Raw genomic sequence first — 27,237 nt, 5'->3', positions numbered from 1 at the left:
GAGTACAATCGTTTTTTTATTTTATATTAAAAGTATAAATATTTTAAGACGGCAGTGATAAAATTTAAAAAGAAACAATAGCGTTTTACTCAGGCAAGTTGATATTACAAAAAGTCTTTAAATTACTATTTTTGTAATGACTAAAAGATAATTGTGTTCTTATTATTTAGTGAAAAGTTTTTAGCTTAATTTCTAATATGTTTACAAATATATTTAAGTTTTTACCATATTTATGTTATAATTGATGTTTTGTTGCAGTCTACACTAAAAATTACCTTGATTATAAGTATCAGCAAAAAATCTATTATGCTCGAAAAAAGCTATACACTTATTAATCATTCAAGGAGTTTAAAAAACAGATACTAGAGTCATTGAACAAATATCATCGACAATAACTAGTTAACAGCTTTTAAATTTGAGTTTTGGTTTTAGTTGTCATATACCTCTTCTCTTTTTTGAAAGGAGATGCCAGTGCAGGCTGAGCAAGTCATGATATTGGCATAAGAACGCTTTGAATTTTATCTTTTAAAAACATTTTGAACTTTTGTGGAAAAAAGTCTAGCGTTACTGTATCGTTATAATAAGATTTGCTAAAGTACTTAATTGGAGAAGAAAGTACATCGAATAATGCTTGCCTGGTACGAGGTTTCTACAAAATTAAAGTATAATTGATTTTTTTTATGTTTATTTATTGAAAGTATAAAAAAAACTACGATATTATTTATTAACTAATAAATGTTATTTTACAAAGCCCATATTCTTTAAATATCTTACAAGTTCCGACAAAGATTTTTAAAGGAAAATTTATAAAACAGCAAAATATAGTACAATTTTATTACATTTTATATAAACAATAAGATATTAAATACAACTATGTATATATAAATTAGCTTTGTGTTTTAATCTTAAAATGATAGTAATAATAATAACTACAACATAAATTATCTAGAAACGCTCACTTTAAGAATGTACTGAAAGTAATCAGGATTTCTTAATTTTCCGTCATTTACTATGTTTGACACAAGCCCATGATAGTCCGCTTAAATATTTTTTCATTTTATTTTGTGTACACCCATATAGTTTAAAATAAATATTTACAGCTATAAAAAGTAAAAATTAAGTATAATATCATATTTTACTAAAATATACAGTGTCATGAAATTGTTGAGTATATTCAAATTGCTTAAATTATTTTAAGATAAAAACATGTTGGACAAACAAATAAATTTACTTTAAACGACCAACACAGATTATTTTACACAAAATTTGTTTTTTGCAAGGTACTTTTGATTTGGAAATAGATTATTTTAGTTTTTAAAGCACATTTTATTTTAAAAAACAAGCTCAGTTACTCATTAAGTCATAAAAATGTTTTAGAAGTGTTTATAGAAAAACATTTATTAAACAACCAATATTATTTATAACTAGTTTTTCTATTAAAACGAAAATTTTTTAAGAATATATAGATAAAAATAGATTAAAACAAATATTATAGTTTCTTTATATATTCATAAAAATTGATAACCTTCATAAGTAACATAAAATATTTGAAATCCAGACTCTTCATTAGAATGATCAGATTTAAAAGTGATAGTGTACGATGAAGTATTTTGAGCAAGCACCAAAGGAGAATTAAACATTTGGCAATATCCAAGACTTTCACCGTTTTCTTTTTTAAGATAAATTTTTAAATCAATGAAAACTAACATTACATTTATTAATGGTATAGAAAACTAATTAAACACTAACATCTAAATCTTGAACTTTTACTATGCAACTAAATTGTATAGCTATTTAAATAAATAAACAGAGAGCTTTATTTTTATACTAAAGAAAATTGTGACAAAAGGAAATGCGGTTTAAAACTTTTGGCTTGTTAATAATCTTTCATCAAGTGTAAACCTACAGTTAATTTAAACTCTAATTAAAACATAACACTTTTATACTAAAGAAACTTGAAAAAAAAGGAAATGCGGTTTAAAACTATTTATTTGCTAATAATTTATAATCAGTTTAAAAAGACTGTTCGCTTAAAAACAAAACATGTTCTAAACTTAACTAAGTCTTAATACTCTAAACTTATGCTTTAATAAAATTGATACAAATCGTAAAAATCAAACTAAAAAACTTAGGCTTGTATTTATAGAAAATAAGTACTAGTAAAGTTATGTATGTAAAAGACCAAGATTTAATATTATTTTAAACAAGTTTAATCCAAACTTATTATACTAACTTTAAAAACAAGTATATATGAAAGCTACCTAACTAAAATTAAAATGATTTTTAAAGACTAAATAAACAGCATTAAGTTAGTTTTCTATAGTTTTTTTTAAATTATTTAAATATTAAATATTTTTATTTACTCATTTATCTAAACTTATTTTTACATGAACTATATTATATCTGTTAAAAGTTTCTTTTTACTTTTAATGTACGTTTTCAGTTTTGAAAATTTCCAAAACTCAAAAAAATAAGTATAAATTAAATTGAAATATTCCTTAAAGTTTTGTTTATAGTACATATAAAATCTAATAACTATCTTTAGTTAAGAAAAATATTTACAAACTCAGAATAAATACAAACAAAAATTTCTAAAACAAAATTGATTTTTCTAAATAGATGATTTAAAAAATAATAGTTTCTTTAAATTACAATTAACATAAATCGAGAGTTAAATGTAACTTTTTTGTCTACAAATGTTTTGAACTAAATTATATCTGTAAGTCTAATAATACAGTTTTTCAGAAATTTCTGCTATTTTTTTTAATAATTGTAAATGTTTAGTCAATAGCTTGTTTTTTGTGTAAAAGATAATCTTTATGGTTTGTATATCTTTTACTGAAAATAAAAAAATAAAACAATCTGCTTACCATTCTTAACAAGCGATAAAACATCTTCACAGCCTCTATTATCGTTATAATATATATTCATTTCAGGTATAAGTACTAGTATTTTTCTATTGCTTGGAGCAACTATACTCCATTCACAATTGACATTTGAGGAATAATTGGATGGAAAGTTAGGCGACTCTATCACTCCCATTTTTTTAGTCATCGTTCCACCACATCGAATGTCTAATGAAATAAAACTAATTTTAATCCCTCTCGATATCTGACTTTATAACTTCTTAGAAAAATTTAATTTAATTAAATTTAATTTTTATGAAAATTGGTTCATCAACTAATTTATACATTTAAAAAAATAGATTTAATGAACAAAAACAACTTTCACTGAGCCATTGAAACTTTTAATGTTAAACTTAAAACAGCAGAAATCCAAAAGGTGAAAGTTACTTAATTAAATTTGAACGTTTACGCAAATTTAAATACTCATATCACTTTATATGAAATTAAATTATGTTTTATATATAACGAGATACCACGAAAAAAAAAAATCTTACTAAAAACATCGAAAACTAAAAAGAACCAAAAAATAAAAGAAACTTAAAAAAAAATAAAATAAAAGAAACATTGCTTGCTTTGAAAAAGCTACAATAAGCAGCGAAACTATTCTCAGCAATTTTTTTTCATTCTAAGCAGCCATGTTTTCACATATGGTTTTGTATTTTATATCATTTACATGTAACATATTAAGATAAATTGTTTATATGTATCCTAACTATTTTTCCAATGAATATAAGTTTTAAACTTAAAAGTTGAAACAAAGTTTTATTTTTATACTTACAAAACTCTAAAAGAATTGTAAAATATTAGTACTGTAACGTAAATAGTTATTGATAAAATAAGTTAGTAACAAAAAAACTAGATACAAATCATACTTTTTTTAGTTAAATAAGTTAAAGTATAAACTTTTAAAAGACGTTTTAAAGCTATGTATCAAAAGAATATTTTGTTTAGATCTTTGCTTTTGCTGAAAAAGAACTTTTTTATTAACTTCATTTTAAATATTTGAAACCTTTACAGTCGTGAATAGAAGTGCTTCCTGCTCGTTGTGTTTCGCTTTTTCCGGGACACTTATAACAGAAATCTTCCTTTTCATTAGGCTGGTAAAAATTTTTAGGACACATATCACATGAAAATGTGTTAGAAAATTCTACGTGATACTGACCTAGAATTATAGTAAATATTGACAATATAAGATATACTTTCTATGTTGTAGTTTACATGGGGTTAGAAAATTATGATCAAGAATTTTATAAACTTCAACTTTTAGGAATTAAAAAACCCTATAATTCAATCTAATTCATAAGGAAAATTTTATATTAGAAGTTTTATGCATTAAATAAAATAATTTAACATACTTTTTGGGTATTAACTAAATTTGATGAAAAAAAAAATTCAATAGTGGGTAGTTCTAATAGTAAATATCCAAAATAGCAGTATTCAAAACAAGTAATTAATATAAAAAGTTATATTTTCTAAAATACAAAACCTAATGTATCTTAATTTATAGTAGACTTTATTGTAATTTTTACACAGTAACTTTTCTCGTTGTAATAGTTCGTATTGGTACAAAGTTTATTGTGTTATACACAATACAAGTTCTTTATCGATTTAAACTAAAAGGGCAAATCCTTTGTTTATAAAGAGATAAGGTTAACATTCTAGGAAGAATTACATAAAAGTAAGTTTTGTTTTTATAACAAATCGATGACCTTTCCCATCGTTGAATCTAGAACTAATTTGTTTGTTTGCTAATTAAAGCTTTTAGTTTTTGTATAGTTACACTTTACTTGTTTAAGTATGCATCATAAAACGTATTTTGTTACAATAATTACATTTTAACTAAAAACAAAGATACCATTTACAACTTTAAGTATTATTAATCACTTATTTTTTGCTATTTTTTTAGTAAGACTTCAAAATTCTTCAATCATATACGTCGTAAAATCTTAAGCAAAAATTAAGTAAAACGTTAAGGTAGAATATTGTTTTAACTTCATTATAGCTTGATTAATATAAAATTATTGTATCGAAAGTGTAACAAGTAAGAGTTTTTATTAGGTTTAAGTTGCAAATTCTACTCAAATAAAACAAAAAGCTTTCCTACAATTATACCAAATATGATTTTTCTTTTTTTTTTGAAATTCAATCTTTTTTTAAAAAGACGTTTTGTGCTTTGTTTGCTGAAAAAATTAAAAATAGTTATAAACTTTGTTTGTTCACTTTATGTTGAGTAGAGGTTTTTAACTATTTTACAGTCAAGCAAAACAGTTATAACATCATTAAAGTAGCTTTTAAGAACAACTTCAAGCCAAAATTAGTTTTAATAGACTTTTCAAATTCGATTTACATAAGCTTTTTTTATGCATAGCTTTTTTAAGTTTGCATTCAATACTAACTATATACATTTTGTTTGAATATGTTAGACTATGTTATTTCGTGTTAGAAAAGTTTACTATATATTTAAATCTATTTTACAATACTGTTATCAAGTCATAATGCTTCCAAAAAACAATACTGATCGTATAAATTAAAAAGTAAAATAGTTCACACTGTGGAATTTTTTTTAGTTAGTATAATTGATAGTTGTATTTAAAATGATAGATTGCAGATGTTTTATAAACTTGATTTAGCTCAACATTTTATGCATATTACTTAACACTCATATTTGCCTAATTACTTGATTTTTTTTCGACTTATGTATGTTCTATTAAAAAGTTGGAACATTCCAGTTTCTTTCGGGTAATAAAAATTATAAAAATACTATATTTGACCATAAAGTATACACAGTGGTACATAAAATGATCAGGATTTTCTGATAAGGTCTTTTTATATAAAACTTTTTTAACAAAAGTTTTACTAATCATCTTTATTTTTTACTAAAAAATTGGAAAACTAGCCTTTAATGATTGTAAAAATTAGTGAAAAACTAGATTTTATTAAATTAAAATTGTAAAAAACTAACATAAAAAGTAGAAAAGTAATTTTTGATTACAAAAAAACTATTTACAATAACTTTTTTAGTTTTGTATTTAGATGGTAAGAGGTTTTAAATTTTAGTCAAATATTTAAAATTTTCAAATAATTAAAACAAAAAGTTTCATAAAAAATAAACACTTTAATTAGTACCAATAAATATTTATATTTATACATTAACATTTAACTTGTAAATGAAAAGTAATGTTTTTAGAAACACTATCGTTATAAGATATAAACTATTTTTTGGAATACAAACAGAACTAAAATATTTAGTCAGGGGTCGGCAGCCTCTTAAAAAACCGGGCTTTATTTTTTTAATTTTATAATATTTTTGGTTAAAAATAGTAAATTCATGTTGCTTACCAAAAATGTTAAAATAAATCCAGTCCATGAAAGATTAATTTTTATATAGTATGGTCCACGAGCAGTTTTTTTCTTGAAAAACTATTCTTGACTTATAAGAGGCCGCCGACCCCCGACTAAATATTTTAGTTCTATTTGTATGATCAAAATTTAGTATACATCACTAAACGATAAATAGTGTTATGGGCCTAATTGTAGTTTGAAAAAAAAAGCTTTTTTAACGTTATAAAAAAGTACACACTTAGTTAAAAAACCTCGCAAGCTAGAGTTTTCCAAAATTAGCAATTGGAATTAATTATAAAAACTTTTTGAAATATTCAAATACCAAACTACATCATTTTGAAAATATTTAAGCTTATATTTTAAAAATACGAAACTCAGTGCTTTTGAAAACATACCTCTCTGACAATACCCTCTGTACTCGCACTGACTTGAGTGAGTTGCTGCTTTTACAGATGTGTTGAGGAGTCTTCCCCCACTAATACACCGTTCACATGACAATCGACCGCTATTTGGCTGGTAGTTACCCCAATCACAGGGTTGACATGGCGATAGACCATCTTTTGAAAAGTGTCCAGGTTGACATTTGGCTGAAGTTTTATTACTTTTAGTTGTTGCTAAAAAGAAGTCCTGCATATCTATGATTGTGCTAATCTACTTTTTTACTAACAAATTTAAGTTTAAACGTAATTTTCTGTAAAAGTAGTTTCTTTTGAACAATTTTTATTTTAACGATTATTAATTAAAAAATATACATTTTTTTGGAAACATTTAGTCAATTAGTAAAAATGAAAATGAAAAAATAGTTATGTTCAACAACTTTTATGTAATACCTAAGTAACAATGTATTTTTCAATTCCTTTACGTACTTAAGCTTCAACTGAATCATCGGAACTAAATTATATTTTTATTCAAACATTATTTATTACACAATAAATTTTTAAGTTTCACAAACTTTTCTGGTATGCCAACCGTTCTTTGTATCTTTTTTTCTTTATCATTTATAAATGTATAGAAATTTTACGTCAAAAAAATCTACAAAGATTCTATTTTATTTAAAATTACTTTAAGCAAAAGTAATTGGTTAAAATAAAAGCTTTGTAGAGTTTTTGATGTCTAACTTATATATATTTTAAATAAAAAAATATAAATATATCTTGCATACTTACAATTGATAACAACACTATTGAAATAGAAAAGTTTGTTAATATACATAAACAATTTAATGCTTATAAAAATGGTCTATAGAAACCTTGGCTTAGTTTATTAGGCGTCAAATAAAATAAAGGTCTATACTAAAGTTAAAACTTATTCAATTATTGAAATTTAAACAATTATTTTTTTATTTATGAGAGTATAACCAAGAGCTTTAACACTTTAAAAGAAAGTCTATTCTAAACAAATTATGTGTTGTGATTTCTATTTGTAGTAAAACTAAAAAGGTATTAAAAAGTCTTTGGTGATCGAGTAAAACTTTAGATTATATGTTATCAATAAACAACATCTGTAAAGTCTTACTCAAGGTTTTTATTTGATCAAAAGCATTTCAATTTTCTAATGCTCTTAAGTTTCTACTTTTAAGCATATAAAATCACATATAGTTAGTTTACTGAGCTTTATAAAGAAATCAACGCTCAAAAGAACTGATGCTTAGAAAGACTTTTTGTTATCGAGCTACATACACACCACTTTCTTAATTTAATTATTTAGTGCCATTTATTTTTTTTTACTTTAAAAACTTAGTTTTTTTGTAATTAAAAAATCAAATTTTAATTAAAAATATTGTGACATTTAACTTAGAGCAACATAAACGAAAAAATAAATGGTAAATAAGTTTTATTCGCTTAAAGTTTGGCTTAAAAAGTATGTTATAAAAGTTTGGCTTAAAGTATCGTACTCAGGCGTCTTAACTTGGTATATATTAAAAAGATAAAAGTTAAAGTCTTTGTGCTTCCAGAAGAAAAAGTTAACTTTTTATCCACTATGAGCGTTCAATTTAAACAATTTTAAATGCGTATAATGTATATACCTACAAATTAATTTATTACGAGATAAATCATGTAAAACTACACAAAAGATAAATACTTAAATTATATGCTATGTTAGTATTTTTATGTCATTAAAATAAATATAAAAAATTGCTAATATTTCAGATAGATCAACAATTTTTTTAATGTATAACTTAATGATTAAACTATTTAGCATTTCTGAAAACAATTTATTATAACAGACTTGCTTAATTTAATTATATAAAAAAAGAAATTATTAGATTTAATGTTTTACAAATGGTTTAAAATGTATTAGTAATTGCTGCTGTTTAGATTGAATCAATGTCATTAGAACCTAAAAACCTACTTAGTAGAACTTAATGATTAAACTATTTAGCATTTCTGAAAACAGTTTATCACAGACTTGCTTAATTCAATTATATAAAAAAAAGAAATTATTAGATTTAATGTTTTACAAATGGTTTAAAATGTATTAGTAATTGCTGCGGTTTAGATTGAATCAATGTCATTAGAACCTAAAAACCTACTCAGTAGAAACTACCTTTAGATGAAATAAATTATCATCGTAATTTTTAAACATAAAAGATTATTATACTTAAAAAATCTGTTTACTGTGTTTACCTTTTTTTAGTAAGTATCTTTCAGGTTAACCTTGAACCTTCTTAGATATCATTAGTCTTTTTAGTTATTAGACTTACAGTACAAAGATAATTGACCTATAGCTAAATACTTTTGTCCATGTTTGGTATAATAGTTTTGTAAGAGATAGTCACATTTAGAATATTATTTAATGGTTATTAACGTTATATACTGCTAAAAATGCACTTAAAACTAAATGAAAAAAAAATCATACACCGAATTCAGATTTAAAAAAGACTTCAACATCTTTTTTTATATTATTTTTAGGCATCTTACACTTTTTATACTTATTCTATTTATAGGCTTATGAATATAACAAAGTGCCAGCACACAAACCTTATCTAATGTTGGTCCCTTCTTATGTGGAATAGCTGCGAAGTTTTCCCAATATACTCACTAAGACTAATCTAAGACTTCTATATTTAGGAAAGGAAGCTAAGCTTTTTGAAAACCAAGGTTTAGAAACCGTAGATAACACTTTTGGGGCAGTAAATCTAAGAATAATTCATTCTACCAGAAGACCCCTTAACGGGATTGTTAAATACCTCACTCCTGATCCAGAAAAATGCAACATAATCTATAAGTACAAATGCCACTGTGATAGTGAGTATATTGGGAAAACTTCGCAACGATTCCACATAAGAAGGGACCAACATGTGACCAACGCCTTAAAAAAATTGATGATCTATGGGACAAACAAGCCAATAAAAAGTCGATCGGCAATAGGTGAACATTTGTTAAATAACTTAGAATGCGCAAAAAACTATAACGATAATATGTTTTCAATTGTTTGTAAAGGACGTAACATGTATCATTTAAGTGTTTTACAATCTATATTTATAAAAACTAATAAGCCAAATTTATGCAAAAGAAAATTTGTTTATAGTTCTAATTTGTTTAAATTATTTAAATTCGCTAGTAAGTTTTATTGTTTAATTTTATTTTAAAGAAAGTTTAAATAAGTCTGTTTCCTCTTATTAAAATTGCTATTAATGCTTTCAATTTCTCGTACTTAAGCTTTATACTTTAAATTTTGTTAAACAACTTTATAATAGCATTGATAGTACATACAATTTTATTTACCTGTTATGACGCATAATCTTACAATTTTATTAAATTTACTATTTTACAAAAATCTATTTAGTTATCTACAAGAACTTTTGAAAAGGGTAGATTGAAAAATTTACAAAAATAAAATAATCTGCAAAATGAATTCTTGTCTCAAATTTTTATTTAAAAAAAATAAGTAAATATCAAATTTAGTACTTCTGGTTTAAATGTTTTATACTACAACTAACTGAAAATAGTAAAAAAAAAGGTTTTATTTAGAAGTGTAAAAATAACAATGTACGTTAAAGATTTTTGATTTAAAGCTTAATGACACGTAAATAAAAAAGTTTATGCTTAATGTGACAGTCATTATAAATTATCGTTCGAGCGTTGCGTAAAGCAAAAGTTAAATCCGGTTAATTCTTTTCAAGTTTACATTTGTACTTGTAACATTTATAACATTAGTATGCAGGTGTATATTTGCTCAAATTGCTACTTTCATTTCTTCCACGGTCTATCGATCACATAAGCGTCTAGTCAAACTAATAGGGAACACATTTTAAAGCTGAATGTATTATGATTGAAATATATATTTTTTATTTTACTATCTTAGACCAAGAAATACGGTGCTAATTTTTCATGTACTATAATGATTAGTCTTATTTTAAAGAACTATTACTACAAAAGTAATTTTATTTACTACTTTTTAAGTATACTACTTTATAGTCAAAAATTAAAAAAAGTGAAAAATTAAAGAGTTATTTTAAATAACTATTAAAAATGAAACCGCTGCAGAGTTAATTTACGAATGCTGGACAATTTAGTGCAATAGTTTGACAATCTAAATACCAGAAAAAATTATCGAACTTTCTTTGTGTAAGATAAAAGTAAACTGAATTTGCTTTTGTTGATGAATTAAAAGCTTACATAAACAATAGTTCACATGTTAGCTATTTAAGAAACATAGCTATAATAATAATTATTAAACTATTAAAACTTAATTATTCAAAAAGGACCGGTAAAAAATTATATAATAAAAACGAATAATTATACTTCTTAGCTAAAAGTTTAAAAAAAATAATAAATTAATATTTACTAACAAGTTTAAAAACTTCACAAACTTTTGCATTGCATATACGAAGTAAGTCCTGTACTTTTGTTATCTTCTCCAGGAGGACATTTTTTGCAAGATATTTGGCCAACTATGTCTTGAAAATAGCCATTTGGACACGCATTGCACGTTTTATTGTTTGAATATCGACCAACTCCACAGACTTCTAGAAGTATTAAAATTGTTTATACTTTTACAACAGCAGAAAAAAGTACACTTCAGTTTATAGTTTTTTTTTAGTTCTTATTTATAAACAAATTTGTTTTTTGTACACAATTTTACATGTCATAATCTTATAAAGCCTAAAAAAACTAATATAAAAGTTTTGTAACTATATTCAAAGTTTAAAAGACTCTAATACATAAGGACATTTTTTTAAAAATTAAATATAAAAAAGCTTTACATCAACGGTTAATAAAATAAGACTAACCACACTTGTAACGGGGTACATTGTTTTTGTCATAATACTGCAATCTTTGGTAACCGGAGCCGCAATGAGGCCTCGGTGACGAAGATTTAGTTGTAAGTGCTAACTTATGGCCTGAAAGCAACAAAGGTATTCTTTTTCTCATTAATAAATTAATTAATTTTCTTGCTAGTCTTTTAAAATCTGAAATAGGTGTTGATGTATTTTTATTTTTTGTCTGCTTCTTTGGTTGACGTGTTTCTACAAAATAAAAGAGTTAATTGGCTACAAGTTTTTTAGGCTTAAGCTGCTATTAATTTAGTAACTTTCTTTTTGTCATTTTCATTATTCAATGTTTTTTTTATTTGAAAGTAAAATCACTTTAAGTAAATAATCCCAGATACACTTTCCAATAGTTATAGATGTTAATAATGAATCAGAGAGAGTAAGTATCTTTTAATAAATATTTTAACTACTTAATAATTAAGAGTTTAGATAAATTAAAAGTTAGGAGTTTGTTTTTATTTTAAAACTCTTACTTTAGAACTAACATAATACAATGGAAAATTTACGCTAAAAGTAAAAATAAAGTAAAAATAAGAAGATATTGTTCACAGTTAATATTTACATTATTTTATACTTAAAACATCGCTTAATCAATAAATAAGTTTTTAATGTAAGAACATAACAGTATTATATAATTATGTTAAATAAATGAGGAATGTATATCTTTTTTAATAAACGATATTGGTATCTAAAAATTACTTATTAAATAAGATAAACTATTAAAAGTGTCAAACAAACCATTGCTTAGCCACATTTGAAGTTCGATAGACAATGTAGTTTTTTTTGGTAATTTTCTGCATTTAATTAAAACAGATTTTACTTCTACAGCCTTGCCTGAAAATAGTTATATTTAACGTTAAAAAAGAAAGATAAAACCTATTTATATAATATCTTATAGTAAATATTACTAGGTAAGCACTGGTTTTTAAAAAAATTCTTCCAGGTTTTTGAAGGTACACATTTCATTGGTCTATTTTTAGTTTAAAATTAAAATTAAGGCACATAACTGTGTTAAACAGCATAAGTAAATTAAAAAGATACTGTAAAGTTGATGTACTTTTTAACAAAAAAAAAACTTGATGATGATAATTTTTTTTATCTATATAATACATTTTTCTTGCAAAATCATAGTTTTACTACTAAACATGTAAAACATGTTTAAAAATCTATATTTTTCCAAGTTTTTTAGTGATTTTTGTTCATTATTCCAGGTTTTTCTAGGTTTTTTTCAGGATTCCAGGTTGAGTGGCCATCTTGTAAATACAATGTTTTCTTTTTTCAATTTCTGTGTTTAGTGTTTAGGTTAATTAGCAATACTAATAAATATCTGAAACTTAACTAATTCAGTTTAAAATAAGTTTACAACATTTTCACTTAATTGGATAAGTATTTTACTTTTAGAATTTAAAGGTTAGTTATTGAAAGATTTGTTTCAACAACTTTTTATATATGAATGTAAAAAACCATTTAGACCTTTGTACTTTCAAATATAAACAATGAACTTGACCGCACGATCAACAACAACAGCATCCGAGACAATCCTACAACCGGTTTCGTCCTAATTAGGACTCATCAGGCAGGAACAGTCGCGAGAAACCGCTGTTGTGATCTAACCAAGCGGGCTTAAGTACGAAGTACTGAAGCGACCGTTTGTGGGTAAAGTCCGAAAAGTTTACGCAGGCAAATACTTTCAAATACACATTCCATTAAAAACTTTTTAGTCTAAGCTGGAAAGTTTAGATCAAAGTATTTTTATATGCTTTATTTATTTTTAAAATATTACTAATAATAGACTACGCAAAGGTTATTAAACTGTTAAGATAAGTATAAAGACAAACTTTTTAAACTGAAAACTTGTTATTAATAAAAAATTAATAGTCTATTTTGTAAAAATTTTAATACAACTAACTTTTTTTTCTTTTGTAGTTGGCCGTATAGTCGTTAAGTTGGCAATTTTTCACTCGTAAATAAATTTCTAATACTATTACGTTTTTAGAACCTAATTTTTTTATTATATATTTTAACGCAAATTTATTTTTATGTTGTTCTAAATCTTAACACACTACTTTTTTGCACTAGATTATAATTTAGTTAAATATAAAAAGAATGTCAGAAAATAACAAGTATCTTGTATTTATCCTGCTGTGACATAATTTCACGCTAACCATTATGACGTAATTAACGCGTAATGGTATTTATACTATTCTTTTCCATTTATAAATGTGAATGACAAGCAAAACGTATTTTTAAAGAGAAACAAAAATGCAGAATAAGATTTAATATTTTGATCGCTTTAAGAAAAATAATATACACAAAAATACAAACGTTTAATGTAGTCTAAAACATGTTGTTTTTTAAGTTCCTATAATTAAGTGAATGATAGATTGATAGTTGTTGATGTGATGTATCATAAAAAATTTCTGCTGATTTAAAAACACTAGTTTTTGCTTAGCAAAGCCTTAAAAATGATTTTGTACTTAAAAAGATAACTACAACTTTTACTTTTTTGATAAGAGTTTATTACCTAGTTATAATTAATTCTAAAAATAGCCGTGTTTGAACTTTACGATGCCAAACGTTTTCAGATTTATAGCCTTTTAAGAAACTAATGTTATTTCAAAAACTTTTTAAAGCAATTGAAAACCAAAATAAAATTGAAATATTAGATTAAAAGTGCAAAATTTCTCTGTTAATTTTAACATTTTGATTATTATATTGTTTGACAGTTCTGGACAAGACGTTAAACTGTATCCAAGAGGCGTAAAATTAGTAAACCAAAATATTTTTTCGTACTCCAGGTCTTAGAATCAGTTATTTTGACCGCTTTTTTATTGCCGTTTAATAAACATTAAAATTATTATACTTGTATAAATTTTAAAAACGGTATGTAAACTTGTGAAAAATTTAAGTTATTTTAGCACAAAATTAGAGCAACACATGTTTTCGTACTATACTAAGTTACAAAAGGCATGACTAAGTACATTTTTCGTGCATTGTAGAACTAGGTATGTGAAATCAATTTACGTTTATAGACTGTTTTTTTTCTGATATGTTATTAAACTTTGTATAATTCAAAAAAATTAACATTTATTTAATTTTAAGTCTCTTTTGCTTTTTAGCAATCGAGACAATATAAAAAGGGTTAAAGTATAATTTAGGAATAGAAAAGTGAAACAACCTAAACATTTCGCCTTCAGAGGTTTAGTAACGCGTATCCTTTTGTTTTTTTTCTTTTTTGGATACTTTGGGTTTTTAATTATTCTTGTTCCGCATCTTAAGGTAAACAAATTGATAACTTTTCCCTTTCCTACTTTTGGCCTTGGAATGTATCGTGAGTCTGTCGAGCAGTCTATCTCGAATAATTTTGTCGTCGTTATCTTGTTTATAATTTTGGTAGATTGAAGTTCCATCTGATTCCTCTCAAGATAACAAGAATCTGCTTACAAACTTTAACTATAAAGACGTATTTAAAACAATTTAGATTTTTAAGTTATTCTTTAAAAAAGTAAGTTTTTTAAAGTTGGGAATGGTTAAGATTTTAATTTGATTTTAAAAAACTAACACTTTCTAAGTTCACTTAAATTTTTATAAAGTTCTTTTCAAACAACTGAAATTTTTAAAGTCTTTTAAGTATTAAAAAGTCTCTAAAACAGTTAACTAACCAACACAGTCGTGTAAATTCGCATGCAGTGTGTAGTTACTTGGACATTTGCACTGATAAGACCCTTTTGAGTTAACACACTCGTGTGAGCATCCACCATTTAAAACTGCACATTCATCTATGTCTTTAATTTTTTAGTAATTAAAGATCTTTTACTTGTTGTTTTTATAAAGAGGAAAATTAACAATATAAAGTTTATAAATTTTTTAAATTAAATAAATAATTTGATTATCATTTACTAAGTTTAAATACTTTTATATAAAATATTAGACTTTATTAAAAGAACTTAAGAAAGAGCATACAGAAGTATTTTATATTTTATTTTTAGAAACTATTGGTTTGTAACAATAGTTTATTTCAATTTTGAGTCAGCAATTAATAACTTTAGCATTTATATACTATTTGCAACTTAATATCAAAAGATTATTCATTTTGTTTTTTATATTTTATTACACAAAGCTTTTCAAAATAATACAAGATTTCTTTGTCAAGTGATAAATTTTAAATGAAATTTGAAAATTTTTTTTAAAGTGAATAGCTAAAAAAATAATTTCAAATTATGACGTATGAATGAATTAAAATAAATACAAAAGTTAGAGTTTCAGTAATTAAAACTAAAGGTATGTTTATTAATAGATTGTTAATAATCTTGTTTTACCATTTAATGCTACTTGCGTATTTAAGTTAGGTCGCTCTTCCTCAATCAATATTGATTCCAGGCTGTAAAGTTCGCTTTTCTTACATCGTTTTAAAACTTTAAAATTTTGAACAATGTTAGAGTTTTGACAGGATGTGCAATAAAAAAGATGTTCAAATATTGCGCTGTTTTTATCTGTTCCGCAGTGGTCTGTAATTCGTCGGAATATTTGTCGTGATGTTTCTCCAATGTAAGAGATACTCTGATCTGCAGAGCAGGTATATTTATAAATAACATTTGCGTCAAATACTTCTGAGCATTTACTTTTGTTGCTGAAGTAGTCAGAAACCTTTTTGCTGGTGTAGGCCGGTTTAATACTAGTGTTGTGTTTTTGAAATATGGATGCTATTCGTTTTTGGAATCTTATTGAACAACTTCCAACGTAAACTGTTGTGAAATAAGCGTAGTTTACGGTTTCTGTTATCTTTTCATTTTGTTTAAATGTTGAATTGTCGATTTTGTGAGCTTCAAGAAATTTGTTGATTTTGGACAATAAGGTTTATTGGATACTGATTCTTGAGTAATAAATTTACAATTTTTGTAAGTTCATCTTTAAAAGCGGTAAAATTTGAGCATATATTAAGCGCTCTGTTTAGATAAAAGTTTATTAAACCGAGTTTCCAAGATTTAGGACAAATACTAGTATGTTGCATTATGAGACCTGTGTCTGTTGGTTTTCTGTACGCATTTGTGTGTAGTTGGTTTGATATTTGTTTTACTTCAGTGTCGAGAATCGGTAGTTTTCCGTCAACAGATCTTTCTAAAGTGAATTCTAAGTTTGGGTGTAGAGTGTTCATTTCATGATAGAAGTTTGTTAGTTCAGTTTGGTCTTGTGTGACTACGAATATATCATCTACATACCTTGTGTAGAATAGAGGTTTTGTTTTTGAATTTGTTTGTAATTGGTAATTTTCTTTTAATGCTACATTTGTTTGTAGCATCAAAAGAAAATTACCAATTACAAACAAATTTCTCGACACAGTAGTAAAACAAATATCAAACCAACTACACACAAATGTGTACAGAAAACCAACAGACACAGGTCTAATAATGCAATATACTAGTATTTGTCCTAAATCTTGGAAACTCGGTTTAATAAACTTTTATCTAAACAGAGCGCTTAATATATGCTTAAATTTTACCGCTTTTAAAGATGAACTTACAAAAATTAAAAATTTATTACTCAAGAATCAGTATCCAATAAACCTTATTGTCCAAAATCAACAAATTTCTTGAAGCTCACAAAATCGACAATTCAACATTTAAACAAAACGAAAAGATAACAGAAACCGTAAACTACGATTATTTCACAACAGTTTACGTTGGAAGTTGTTCAATAAGATTCCAAAAACTAATAGCATCCATATTTCAAAAACACAACACTAGTATTAAACCGGCCTACACCAGCAAAAAGGTTTCTGACTACTTCAGCAACAAAAGTAAATGCTCAGAAGTATTTGACGCAAATGTTATTTATAAATATACCTGCTCTGCAGATCAGAGCATCTCTTACATTGGAGAAACATCACGGCAAATATTCCGACGAATTACAGACCACTGCGGAACAGGTAAAAACAGCGCAATATTTGAACATCTTTTTAATTGCACATCCTGTCAAAACTTTAACATTGTTCAAAATTCTAAAGTTTTAAAACGATGTAAGAAAAGCGAACTTTACAGCCTGGAATCAATATTGATTGAGGAAGAGCGACCTAACTTAAATACGCAAGTAGCATTAAATGGTAAAACAAGATTATTAACAATCGATTAATAAACATACCTTTAGTTTTAATTACTGAAACTCTAATTTTTGTATTTATTTTAATTCATTCATACGTCATAATTTAAAATTATTTTTTAAGCTATTCACTTTAAATTTTTTTTCAAATTTCATTTAAAATTTATCACTTGACAAAGAAATCTTATATTATTTTGAAAAGCTTTGTGTAATAAAATATAAAAAACTAAATGAATAATCTTTTGAATTTAAGTTGCAAATGGTATATAAATACGTTCAAAAACCTTCCTATAATAGAACTTTAGCATTGTTATGTTGAAATTTTTGAACTAGTATAACTTTTTAGACATATATAGTACTACAATTTTTAAAATTGTAAATTTACAGTTTTTTTTTTCGAATTTAAGTTTTAAAATACTTAAAGTATTTTTTTGTGGTTTGGTTTTCTAATTTTTTTTATTAATTTTTTCTAAGGGTGTATAATAGTTAATCAGCTTTGTGCTAAATGGTAGAAATCAATAAAGATAAACTAATATATTAAAATAAAAACTTAATTATTTATTTAAATTTAGTTTAGTAATTAAAATAAAAGTTACTCATCTTTATTAAAAACGGTTAGGATATTGAAGAAAAATTAGTATATGCAATCAATTGTGTCCAAAATTAAAGAAGTATATATACGATTTAGACGAATAATTAGGACAAAAAAATTACAAGTAGGCGTTTTTAGAAACGTTGTTAGATTTTATCTAAACATAGTAAACGCTTTTTTTATTGGTATGAAAATTTTTGCTGAAGAGTTTACTACTAAAACAAAAAAAAATTAAGTCAATTATAGACATAGAAAATGAAATAACTAAATATATTTAAGCTTAAAAATCTAGCTTAAACTGCAATATTTTTTTTAAAGAATTTGAAACAGCTTACATGTTAGCTAGTTTAAAAAATCTATACGATATTCTTTTATCGATATACGTAAAGTGTTAGTTTACATTAATTACATTTTCAATTAAATTTACTAAATGCAAAATACTGTGTGAAAATTTTATATGGAATAAAGTTTTATGTAATGTTAAAAAAAATATTTCTAATAAGTTTGTAAGTATAAAACTTAAAATTAACAAGTATTGTTTTACTTAAACTTTTAGCTAAAAATGAACTTTATCGTCTGCAACAATATTTTAATCTGTCTACTTCAAAAAAATTCAACTGTTTCCCACGCCATTAAGTAGGCTTGTTTTGATACATAAAATGTGTATTAAGTTAAAAAAATAGAACAGACGAAACAAATTAGAAACCGGATACAATTGGACGTAAAATGAATATATCAGTTAGAAAATGTCAGACATAACTGCTCTTTTTACTTGCATGGCCTTTCAAATGGTTTTACGCTTCTGTATGTGCTCGCTAACGCGTATCGAGAGTTAAGCCGGCATCGGCAAGAATAGTGAGGAGAAAAATAAAGGTTTCTCACGATTTTTTTGTTTGCTAAAAGCAAATTTATAATTTGTTTACCTTTTCGTTTTTTCTTTAGGTAGATCATTTAATTGATAAGTTTAACTTTCATATATATTTCACTTTATGCTACTGATTGTAGCGTCTTTAAAAGTGGTAGTATATTTGTAAGTAATCTAAGTGACATTTAATAAAACTTAATGTTAAGTATGATAGACTTTTACCTCCGCATCTTTTAGTGGAGTAAAGTTGAAATCCCACGTCACATTCACACAAATAGCTTCCAATTGTGTTTCTACAAGCTCCTTCGCATGTGTAATTAAAAGAGCATTCATCTATATCTAGTAACAAAATATTTATACTACTAAAAATAGTTTCGTTTTCAAAAAAGTCTTTAAGTAATAACTTATTAGTTTAGTTTATGCTACTTTTGTATCTTACAAATGATGAAGTACTAAACAAAGGTTATAAACAATTTTCGAGAAATTGTTTTAACATCGTAGACTTAAAGAACAAAAAAAGCATTATCATTTCTTAACCTTTGTATTTTTTTGTGTAGAACAAGCTGTGGTACGACGTAAATTATAAAAACAAAAACAAATCTCATTTTGTTTAAAAAAGTAATAAACAGTTTAAAAAACTATACTAAATACTTAAGAAAAACCTATTTTCATTATTTATTATTAGAAAAGTAATGAAACTTTCTATACTAAAGGATTATATAAAGTTTAAAACATTTTCTTGAATAAAATGAAAGTAAGTTTTTCAAGTTTGTACTTTTAAAAAGAAGTGTCATAAAATAATGCGTAATAAGGTATGCTTTAAACTTTTTTGTTTTATTTAATTACAGTTATATGTTGTTAATTTAAACTGTGCCTTAAAAATCTTTAATTTTTTTTTGTTTTTTTTTCTTTCTTTACTGTTTAGCATCTTTGGATTAAAAAAAAATTGTTTATTGTATTTTAGAATAAAAATTATTAATAGCTTGTTAATAGCATTTTACAGTCAGTGTACTTGACATAAAATAACTACTATTGTAAGTGTTTTCTACTTTAAAAACATGAAAAATTATTGCAAATGAAAAAAAACAAACAGAATTAGGTACTTAGAATTTAAAATACAATAACGTAATACGGCGCTAAGTTCTGAAGACTCAAACACACAGAGTCCATTAAAGAATTAAAACAACTGTTTTTGTACGAAAATACTTTATGGACTTACGACCTTTCGCTGTTAATATTTTTAAAGCAGCGAAACGTGTCGTAAGTCATTAAATTAGTTGCGTTCATAAACAGTTTTATTTATAATATTTCTTAAAATATGTCTAAATACCTTATATAAAGCATAGCAAAAATAACATAAAGTAACAAAAACTAAGTTTTACGTTAACTACATAAAGTGCTATTTATTTATAATATTCAACTAAGTTACTTTTAAAATTTCTAACTCTCTTATTAAAGTTAATAGTTTTATCAAACGTGAACAGCAACTTAAATTTGTTAAAACAACACATTATTTTTAAAACTAATAAAGCATATGCATTTAAGTTTATAAGTACCTTAGTTTGTAGAACAATAACATATAGAATACTCAAATAGTATACTTTATCTTTTTATTGTTATTTTAAAAGTAAGTTTTGAGGCTTCAGTTTCAAAAATAACTTGATTTAAAAGAATAACCAAGGCTTATCCGTTGTATAAGTTAAAAAAATAATGCTTATTAAGATAATTATGCTAATAGATATGTTTACAAAACGACTTAAGCACTTTTAATGATTATACCAAACGTACTATTTTTTCTTTAAATAACAACACTTATCTAACACTATAACAAAACAGCCTTAAATGTGCTAAAATAATGTCCTCGCTAAAGTACCAGCGAAAAATAATAATCAATCAAACTTGAGTTGAAAAACAAATTGTGAGACGAATAGGTTCAAAATAGATTGATTGACATACTGTTTATCTCCGAAACTAATCTACGCCGAGCGATTGCAATCTCAGCGCAAAATGACACTTTCATAGGTAATTTAAAAATATTATATTTCATTTTTGTCTGGACACAAAAACGCTGTACTTTGTTGATTGAAATGTTTTACCTCAAAAACTGTTCTCTTATAACTGAAAAATTTTACAATTTGTTTTATGTTTTATATAAATTATAGTTTTATAGCTTAATCTATTGATTTTTTGTACGAAAATGTTTCATTATTAATTTAATACTATTTCTATTCGTGATCGGTAAGGTCTTTTTACTAAGTATTTGAATAGCAATACTGATTATTTTACTAAAGCTTTTAATTATTAAATGTTAAAGTATAAACAATTTGCTAAAAAGTAAAGTAGTTTCATTATTCTTCCATAAAACTTTTTCAAGAACGAAAGATGAATTAGTACTTAGTTTTGCAATAAGTTTGTAACTTGTAATATCATGACGTTTTAGATTTAAGATTATGACGTTTTAGATTTAGATATTTTAGATTTAAAATGTTAATAACTGTAGATATGCTAACTAAACAAAATTTAACAAAGTTATAACACTTTTTGGGGTACAAAATTTTAATCAAAAATCTCGACAAATGCATTGCATTTTTTTATTAAGTAAAAAATGTTCCAAAAGTAAATCCTTTTACCATCTCAAGTTTCCTATTTACTTACCTTGGCTTAAAAGTCTTATGTATTTAATTTTTACCGAAATCTTATCTAAACAGTATTTATTCCACATTTTTTATTTATACTCATTATAACGAACCGATTATCTAGATTTTATACATGTTGATATTATATTTTATAGCTAAGATAAACATAAAAGTAGTTGATAAGTGTGTTTTGAAAAATTTTGTACCTAATAAAAAGATGCATGTATTTGTTGACATTTTTTACTTAAAATTATAACAAAACCTTTTTTACACAAGATACGTAGATAACATATTTGTCCTTATGGAAAACAACAATGATTTAGATACCTTTTACAATAAAATGAATACAATCAGTCTAATCTGCAGTTCACCTTGGAAAGACTCAACGACAATAAACTACCATTCCTCGACACAGAAATAAAAAAGATTAAGAATTAATTACAAGCCAGTGTATATAAAAAACCAACCGAAACTAATTTAATTATGCAATACACAAGTATTTGTCCAAAAGCTTGGATACTAGGGTTAATAAATTTCTATTTAAACATAGCACTAAACATTAGTTCTAAATTTTTGACATTTAAGAAAGAGCTCTTTGAAATCAAAAAATTCAATTACCTAAACAGTTGATAGATACTAAATCAATAACTTTTTAGAAGATTACAAATGTGACACTATTACATTTAAACAAAATCAAGCAACTAAAAGCAAAACCAAGTCAAATCAAGAAAATGAAAACTTTCGTTGTTTCACGACTATTTACGTAAATAATCCCTCATTGAAGTTCCAAAAACGTATAAAATCAGTTTTCCAAAAGTACAACATAGAAATTAAACCCGCATACACAGCAGAAAAATGTCCAACTATTTCAACAACAAAAGGAAATGCTCGGAAGCTTTTCGATACGAATGTCATTTATAAATATACTTGCTCTGAACATCTCCTACGTGGGAGAGACATCCAAACAACTTTTCCGACGAATCGAAGACCACAAAGAATTCGACAAAAACAGCGCAATATTTCAACATATCTACAACTGCAAACCCAGCCAAAACACAAATTTCTATGACAATTTTAAAGTTTAAAAGCAATGTAAAAACAAGTAAACTTTATAATTTAAAATCAATCGTAATTGTGTAAGAAAACCCTGTATTAAGTACACAAATAACTTTGAATGGAAAACGAACAGTTTGAAGTATATATTAATTTAAATATTTTAAGTGTTATTTGTTATAACTTTGTTAAATTTTTTTTAGTTAGCATACCTACTATCTACAGTTATTAACATTTTAAATCTTAAATATTTTATCGTTTACGTCATAATATTACAAGTTACAAACTTATTGCAAAATTAATTATTAATTCATCTTCAATTCTTGAAAAACCTATATGGAAGTAAGACGAAAAAATTCGAATTAACAATGAATAAAATTATTTTACTTTTAAGTTGCAAATGGTATTTACTTACGACAAAAAACCTTCCAACAATAATACATATTAAATGTTAAACGTTTACAACTAGTGTTTTTAAACTAAAAAATATACAAAACAATTTATATATAAATGCTTATTTTCTCTAGTATAAATTGAACACTTTTTTAGATAGCGAAAAGTACAGATAGTTGTATTACTCTATAATAAAATCTACAGTTTAAAAATTTTAGTGCAAAGAACCGGATTTACTTATATATAATAAATTATAACTATCAACAAAAGCTTAATCAGAGTAAACTGTAAACTATAAGAAAATATAGCTGTACTTTAATTTTAAAATTAGCTTGCATTCATTTACTTTATTAATAAAAAAAATACTGAACAATTTTTTATTTCATACTATTAAGTTTAAAAAATTTTATGAGCTAAAAAACTTATTTAAAAACAAACTAGTTACCACTATATAAAAAAGTATTTTAAAGTCTAAAGTTGTTTGAAGTAAAATACGAAAGATACTTTTTGTTAATCAACAATCTTTTTATTAACTCATTCGTGTTTGTTATTCAACAAAACTTAAAATAATTACGAACCAACGCAAGTCAACTGATCACCTTCCAGTCTATATCCTTCATTGCAGTCACAACGATAACTACCTTCTGAATTTATACACTTATGATGACAGTTCATATTCGTTACTGAGTTTAGACACTCATTTGTATCTATGAATAGTTTTTAAAAGGTTTTTCAAAATTAAGATTGTGTATAACTATGCTAACAAAAGCGTATTTTTTTATTAATACTTGAATTAGATAATAAACAAGAAAAGGTAACCTTCACAACTTCTGTTATCAGCAGCTAGCTTGTATCCCTTATTGCAAAAACAGTTTGGACCTCCAGGGGCATTATCGCAACCTTGACTACAATTACCATTTTTATAAGAGCAAGGATTATCAGGGTCTACTGTTGTTGTAAACGCTGTAAAACTTATATTAAGTATACTTATTTATTTAACTTGCTAAAATTAATATTAGTTATAGCGCAGTTTTATTTATTAAATATACTTGATAAACACTATTATGTTGTTTGAAAAAAAAGTTTTCAAAAACTTTTTTTAAGCGTTAGTAAATTTATTTAAATAGCTTATAGTTGACAAACAATAAAACCTATTGTTTAGTATTCCGCATATTAAAGGCAAAATATTACTTGTAGTAAATACAGCAGTTGTTGTTGAAAGGGCTGTGGTAGGCAATTTTGGTAATAAGGAACAAGTTTGTCCATCATTTTTTAAAGTGTATTCATTTTTACATGAACACTGTACATTACCTCTTTCATCTTGTCTACATATTTGCTCGCACCCACCATTTCCGACACTACATTTTCCTTAAATCCATTTAATTTTTAGTTAAAATGGCATCGTGTACTTTTTACTTTAGAGATCACAGTAAAAGTATACGATTTAATTATAAGGAGAATAATCAACTTAAATTTTTACATTTTGTTGTCAAAACAATGTTTTACTCGTTTCAAATAATTCAAACGAGATCCTCAGTTGAATAATAAAAACTTGCTCAAACAGAATCTAGTTAAAATGGCATTGTTTTATTAATTTAAAAAAGACTAGATAACATACAAAGTATACAAAGCATAGACGTGAAGTTTGTTTATTAAATTAGCTTTAACTTTTAAACAACACAAACCTTATACAGACTAGTGTTAAAGTCTATAAAAATTATAAAATTTAAATTAAAAATAAACAAAAGTGATATAGTTAAAAGCTTTTCAACATAGTAAAACACAATCCCAGAATTTATAAAGAAAACATACTTATGCATCTATTTTGTACTTTGAAGAAATTTGGATAACATGTGCATAACTTTCCTTTTTTCGTGATCCGGCAATAGTGATCGCAATTCCCACGTTTTTTACACTTGTGTCTATATCTTGCTGTTAAATTTTATCCGTAGAAATTATCAAAAAGGTTTATTGTTAAAAGTATTAAACCTATAATACTGCGTACTTTTTGCTTTAAAGGTTGCAATCAAAGTTCTCGACTTAAAAAGGATAATGATTCAATAATAATTTTTTTAAATTTTATTACAATACAATGTTTCACTCGTTTAAAAAAACGAGATCTTCAGTTGTTTAAAATCTTATTCAAATAGAATCATTCTATTTGAATAAGATTTTAAACAACTGAAGATCTCGTTTTTTTAAACGAGTGAAACATTGTACTGTAATAAAATTTTAAAAATTTATCATTGAATCTATAATACTAAGAAATGCTACACTAAATACATCATTGAAACTGAACAGTGAAGCCTGATAGATTAAACTAACTTGTATCGTCAGTCATTGAAAAACTACTTATAATTGATTTGTAAAAGCAAATAAATAATGACATATAAATTATCATAAAAACTAGTTTTTGAGTGTATGAACAAAAATATTTAAGAAAATTGATTTTTTGTTGAGTTTTTCCAACCTGTTTCTTTTATACATGTTTTTTTGTCATAGGCAACTCTAAAACCTTTATAACAATCGCATCTATAAGAACCAATAAGATTATAACAATTGTGTTGGCAGCCACCATTACTTATGTCGCATTCGTTGATATCTAAATAAAGTACTATTACTAGAAAACTTGATTTCAGTTTTGTTTTCAACTGTAAACTTTTCGGGTTTAGTAGTTTAAATTAGTTGGTATTTAACTTTTAAAAAGTTTGTAAAGGACTTAACTAAAATAATCTCTGTACAAACTAATTTACTAACAAAAAAACTTTTGTCTATAACAAAAAATAAAGTCATCACTGTTTAATACTATTTGTTAATATAAATATGTTATAACAAGCTCATGTATATCGAACATAATATTATAAAAATAGTATAATATCGAGTAAATTTGTACTTTAAAACATTTATACTTATTAGAAAATATTTTCTAAAGATAAACTAATTTAGTAATTTAAGTTACACCTAAAATAAATGTCTTAACTATCTATTAAATAATCTACTATATTGTTAAAGTTATTGCCTTTTAAATAATACTAACCTATACATTTACTTAGTTTTAATTGGAAACCTAACTGACACTTGCAATTTTTTTTTTGATCACAAACTTGGCTACATTCTTGTTTCCTCGTGCAATCATCTAGACAACATATTTTTGTTGGATACATTTAATAAACAGAAATATAAAAACGTTTTTATAAATTTGTAGCTACATGTACGTTTGGTATTTTAAAAATAACTTATGTTAACTACAATAGCGATAATCAGCTTTTCCTAGCACTTAAAAGCTAATTTAAGTTTTCTTTGTATTTAAACTAAAAACTTAAGGTAAGTATTTTTCATGAAAACTCAATAAAATGAAATAAGCTTTGATTGTATATCTTAATTTTAATAAAATTCACAATATTTTGATGCCGGTATTCAAATCGCTGCAGATAAAGTTTTGAAAAATAAAAACAAAAACTGTCTATAAATTTTCTTTTGACACTTGACGATAGTTACAAGTACTAAACCTCATACAGGTTGCTATAAGTTTGAAAATAAAAAGATTGCGTATTACTGTAAAATTACGGCTTTTACAACACTTTAGATCACATTGCAGCTTAAAATAACCTGCAATACTTATACAAAACTTTTAAATCGTAATAAATAAAAAAATGATCAATATGTTTTTATTTAAAAAAAGAATATTTATAAACTCACAGTGTTGAAATTTCTGTACTTTATACCCTCTTCTTTTCGTTGTCAACTTGCTTTTATTCTGTCTTTGTGATCTTTGACTAGAAACCAACAAAACTACAGATAATAGCGTTACTATTTGTTTATACATACTTTTAAAAATCTTTTGAAATAATTTATAGTGAAAAAGTTTATAGGCACTATCATTGTCATTAATATAACTATAATCTAAATTGATAAAGATAAGTTTTTATATTGTAAAAACTTTAATTATTCTTATATAACATAGCAGCACATAATTTATTAAAAATTTATACCAAACATTTTAGAGTAATAAATTTCTATACTCATTAACATACGATTTAGTTTTTCTTTTACTTGTGATAGTTTAAAAAAATCAA

General features: G+C 24.8%; 1 protein-coding gene across 3 annotated transcripts; it reads right to left on the bottom strand.

Annotated features, from left to right (window-relative positions):
* LOC145835678 (signal peptide, CUB and EGF-like domain-containing protein 2) lies at positions 1 to 26,995 on the bottom strand. 3 transcript variants are annotated; one of them, XM_082943370.1, is made up of 20 exons: positions 26,861 to 26,995; positions 26,199 to 26,297; positions 25,632 to 25,763; positions 24,974 to 25,093; positions 24,353 to 24,529; positions 23,981 to 24,124; positions 23,740 to 23,868; positions 19,302 to 19,418; positions 15,189 to 15,311; positions 14,705 to 14,962; positions 13,436 to 13,525; positions 12,265 to 12,360; positions 11,485 to 11,721; positions 11,065 to 11,220; positions 6,644 to 6,835; positions 3,916 to 4,068; positions 2,871 to 3,074; positions 1,526 to 1,669; positions 960 to 1,039; positions 1 to 649 (listed from the first exon to the last, which is right to left on the bottom strand). In XM_082943370.1, the coding sequence occupies exons 1-20, from the start codon at positions 26,985 to 26,987 to the stop codon at positions 488 to 490; spliced, it is 2,940 nt and encodes a 979-aa protein (XP_082799496.1). In that variant the 5' UTR covers positions 26,988 to 26,995; the 3' UTR covers positions 1 to 487. The 3 variants fall into 3 exon arrangements, with proteins under 3 accessions (XP_082799496.1, XP_082799497.1, XP_082799498.1); XM_082943371.1 differs by having other exon boundaries at positions 23,981 to 24,109; XM_082943372.1 differs by having other exon boundaries at positions 26,238 to 26,297.
* Between the last annotated feature and the right edge of the window lie 242 nt (positions 26,996 to 27,237).

This window comes from Thalia democratica, chromosome 5 (genome assembly GCF_965202585.1).
Source record: "Thalia democratica chromosome 5, ktThaDemo2.hap1.1, whole genome shotgun sequence".
NCBI classification, from domain to species: Eukaryota; Metazoa; Chordata; class Thaliacea; order Salpida; family Salpidae; genus Thalia; species Thalia democratica.
Note: the sequence above shows the minus strand (reverse complement) of the source record. Positions and strands in the feature narration are given on the sequence as shown.

What these genes read in the sequence shown, in the direction of transcription:
- LOC145835678 (XM_082943370.1), bottom strand. Translation starts at nt 26,987, where the DNA reads ATGTATAAACAAATAGTAACGCTATTATCTGTAGTTTTGTTGGTTTCT. An exon ending in AAAACTAAGTAAATGTATAG is followed by an intron (nt 25,764 to 26,198) that starts GTTAGTATTATT and finishes TACTTTATTTAG; the next exon opens with ATATCAACGAATGCGACATA. An exon ending in CTCCACTAAAAGATGCGGAG is followed by an intron (nt 15,312 to 19,301) that starts GTAAAAGTCTAT and finishes AAAAAATTAAAG; the next exon opens with ACATAGATGAATGTGCAGTT.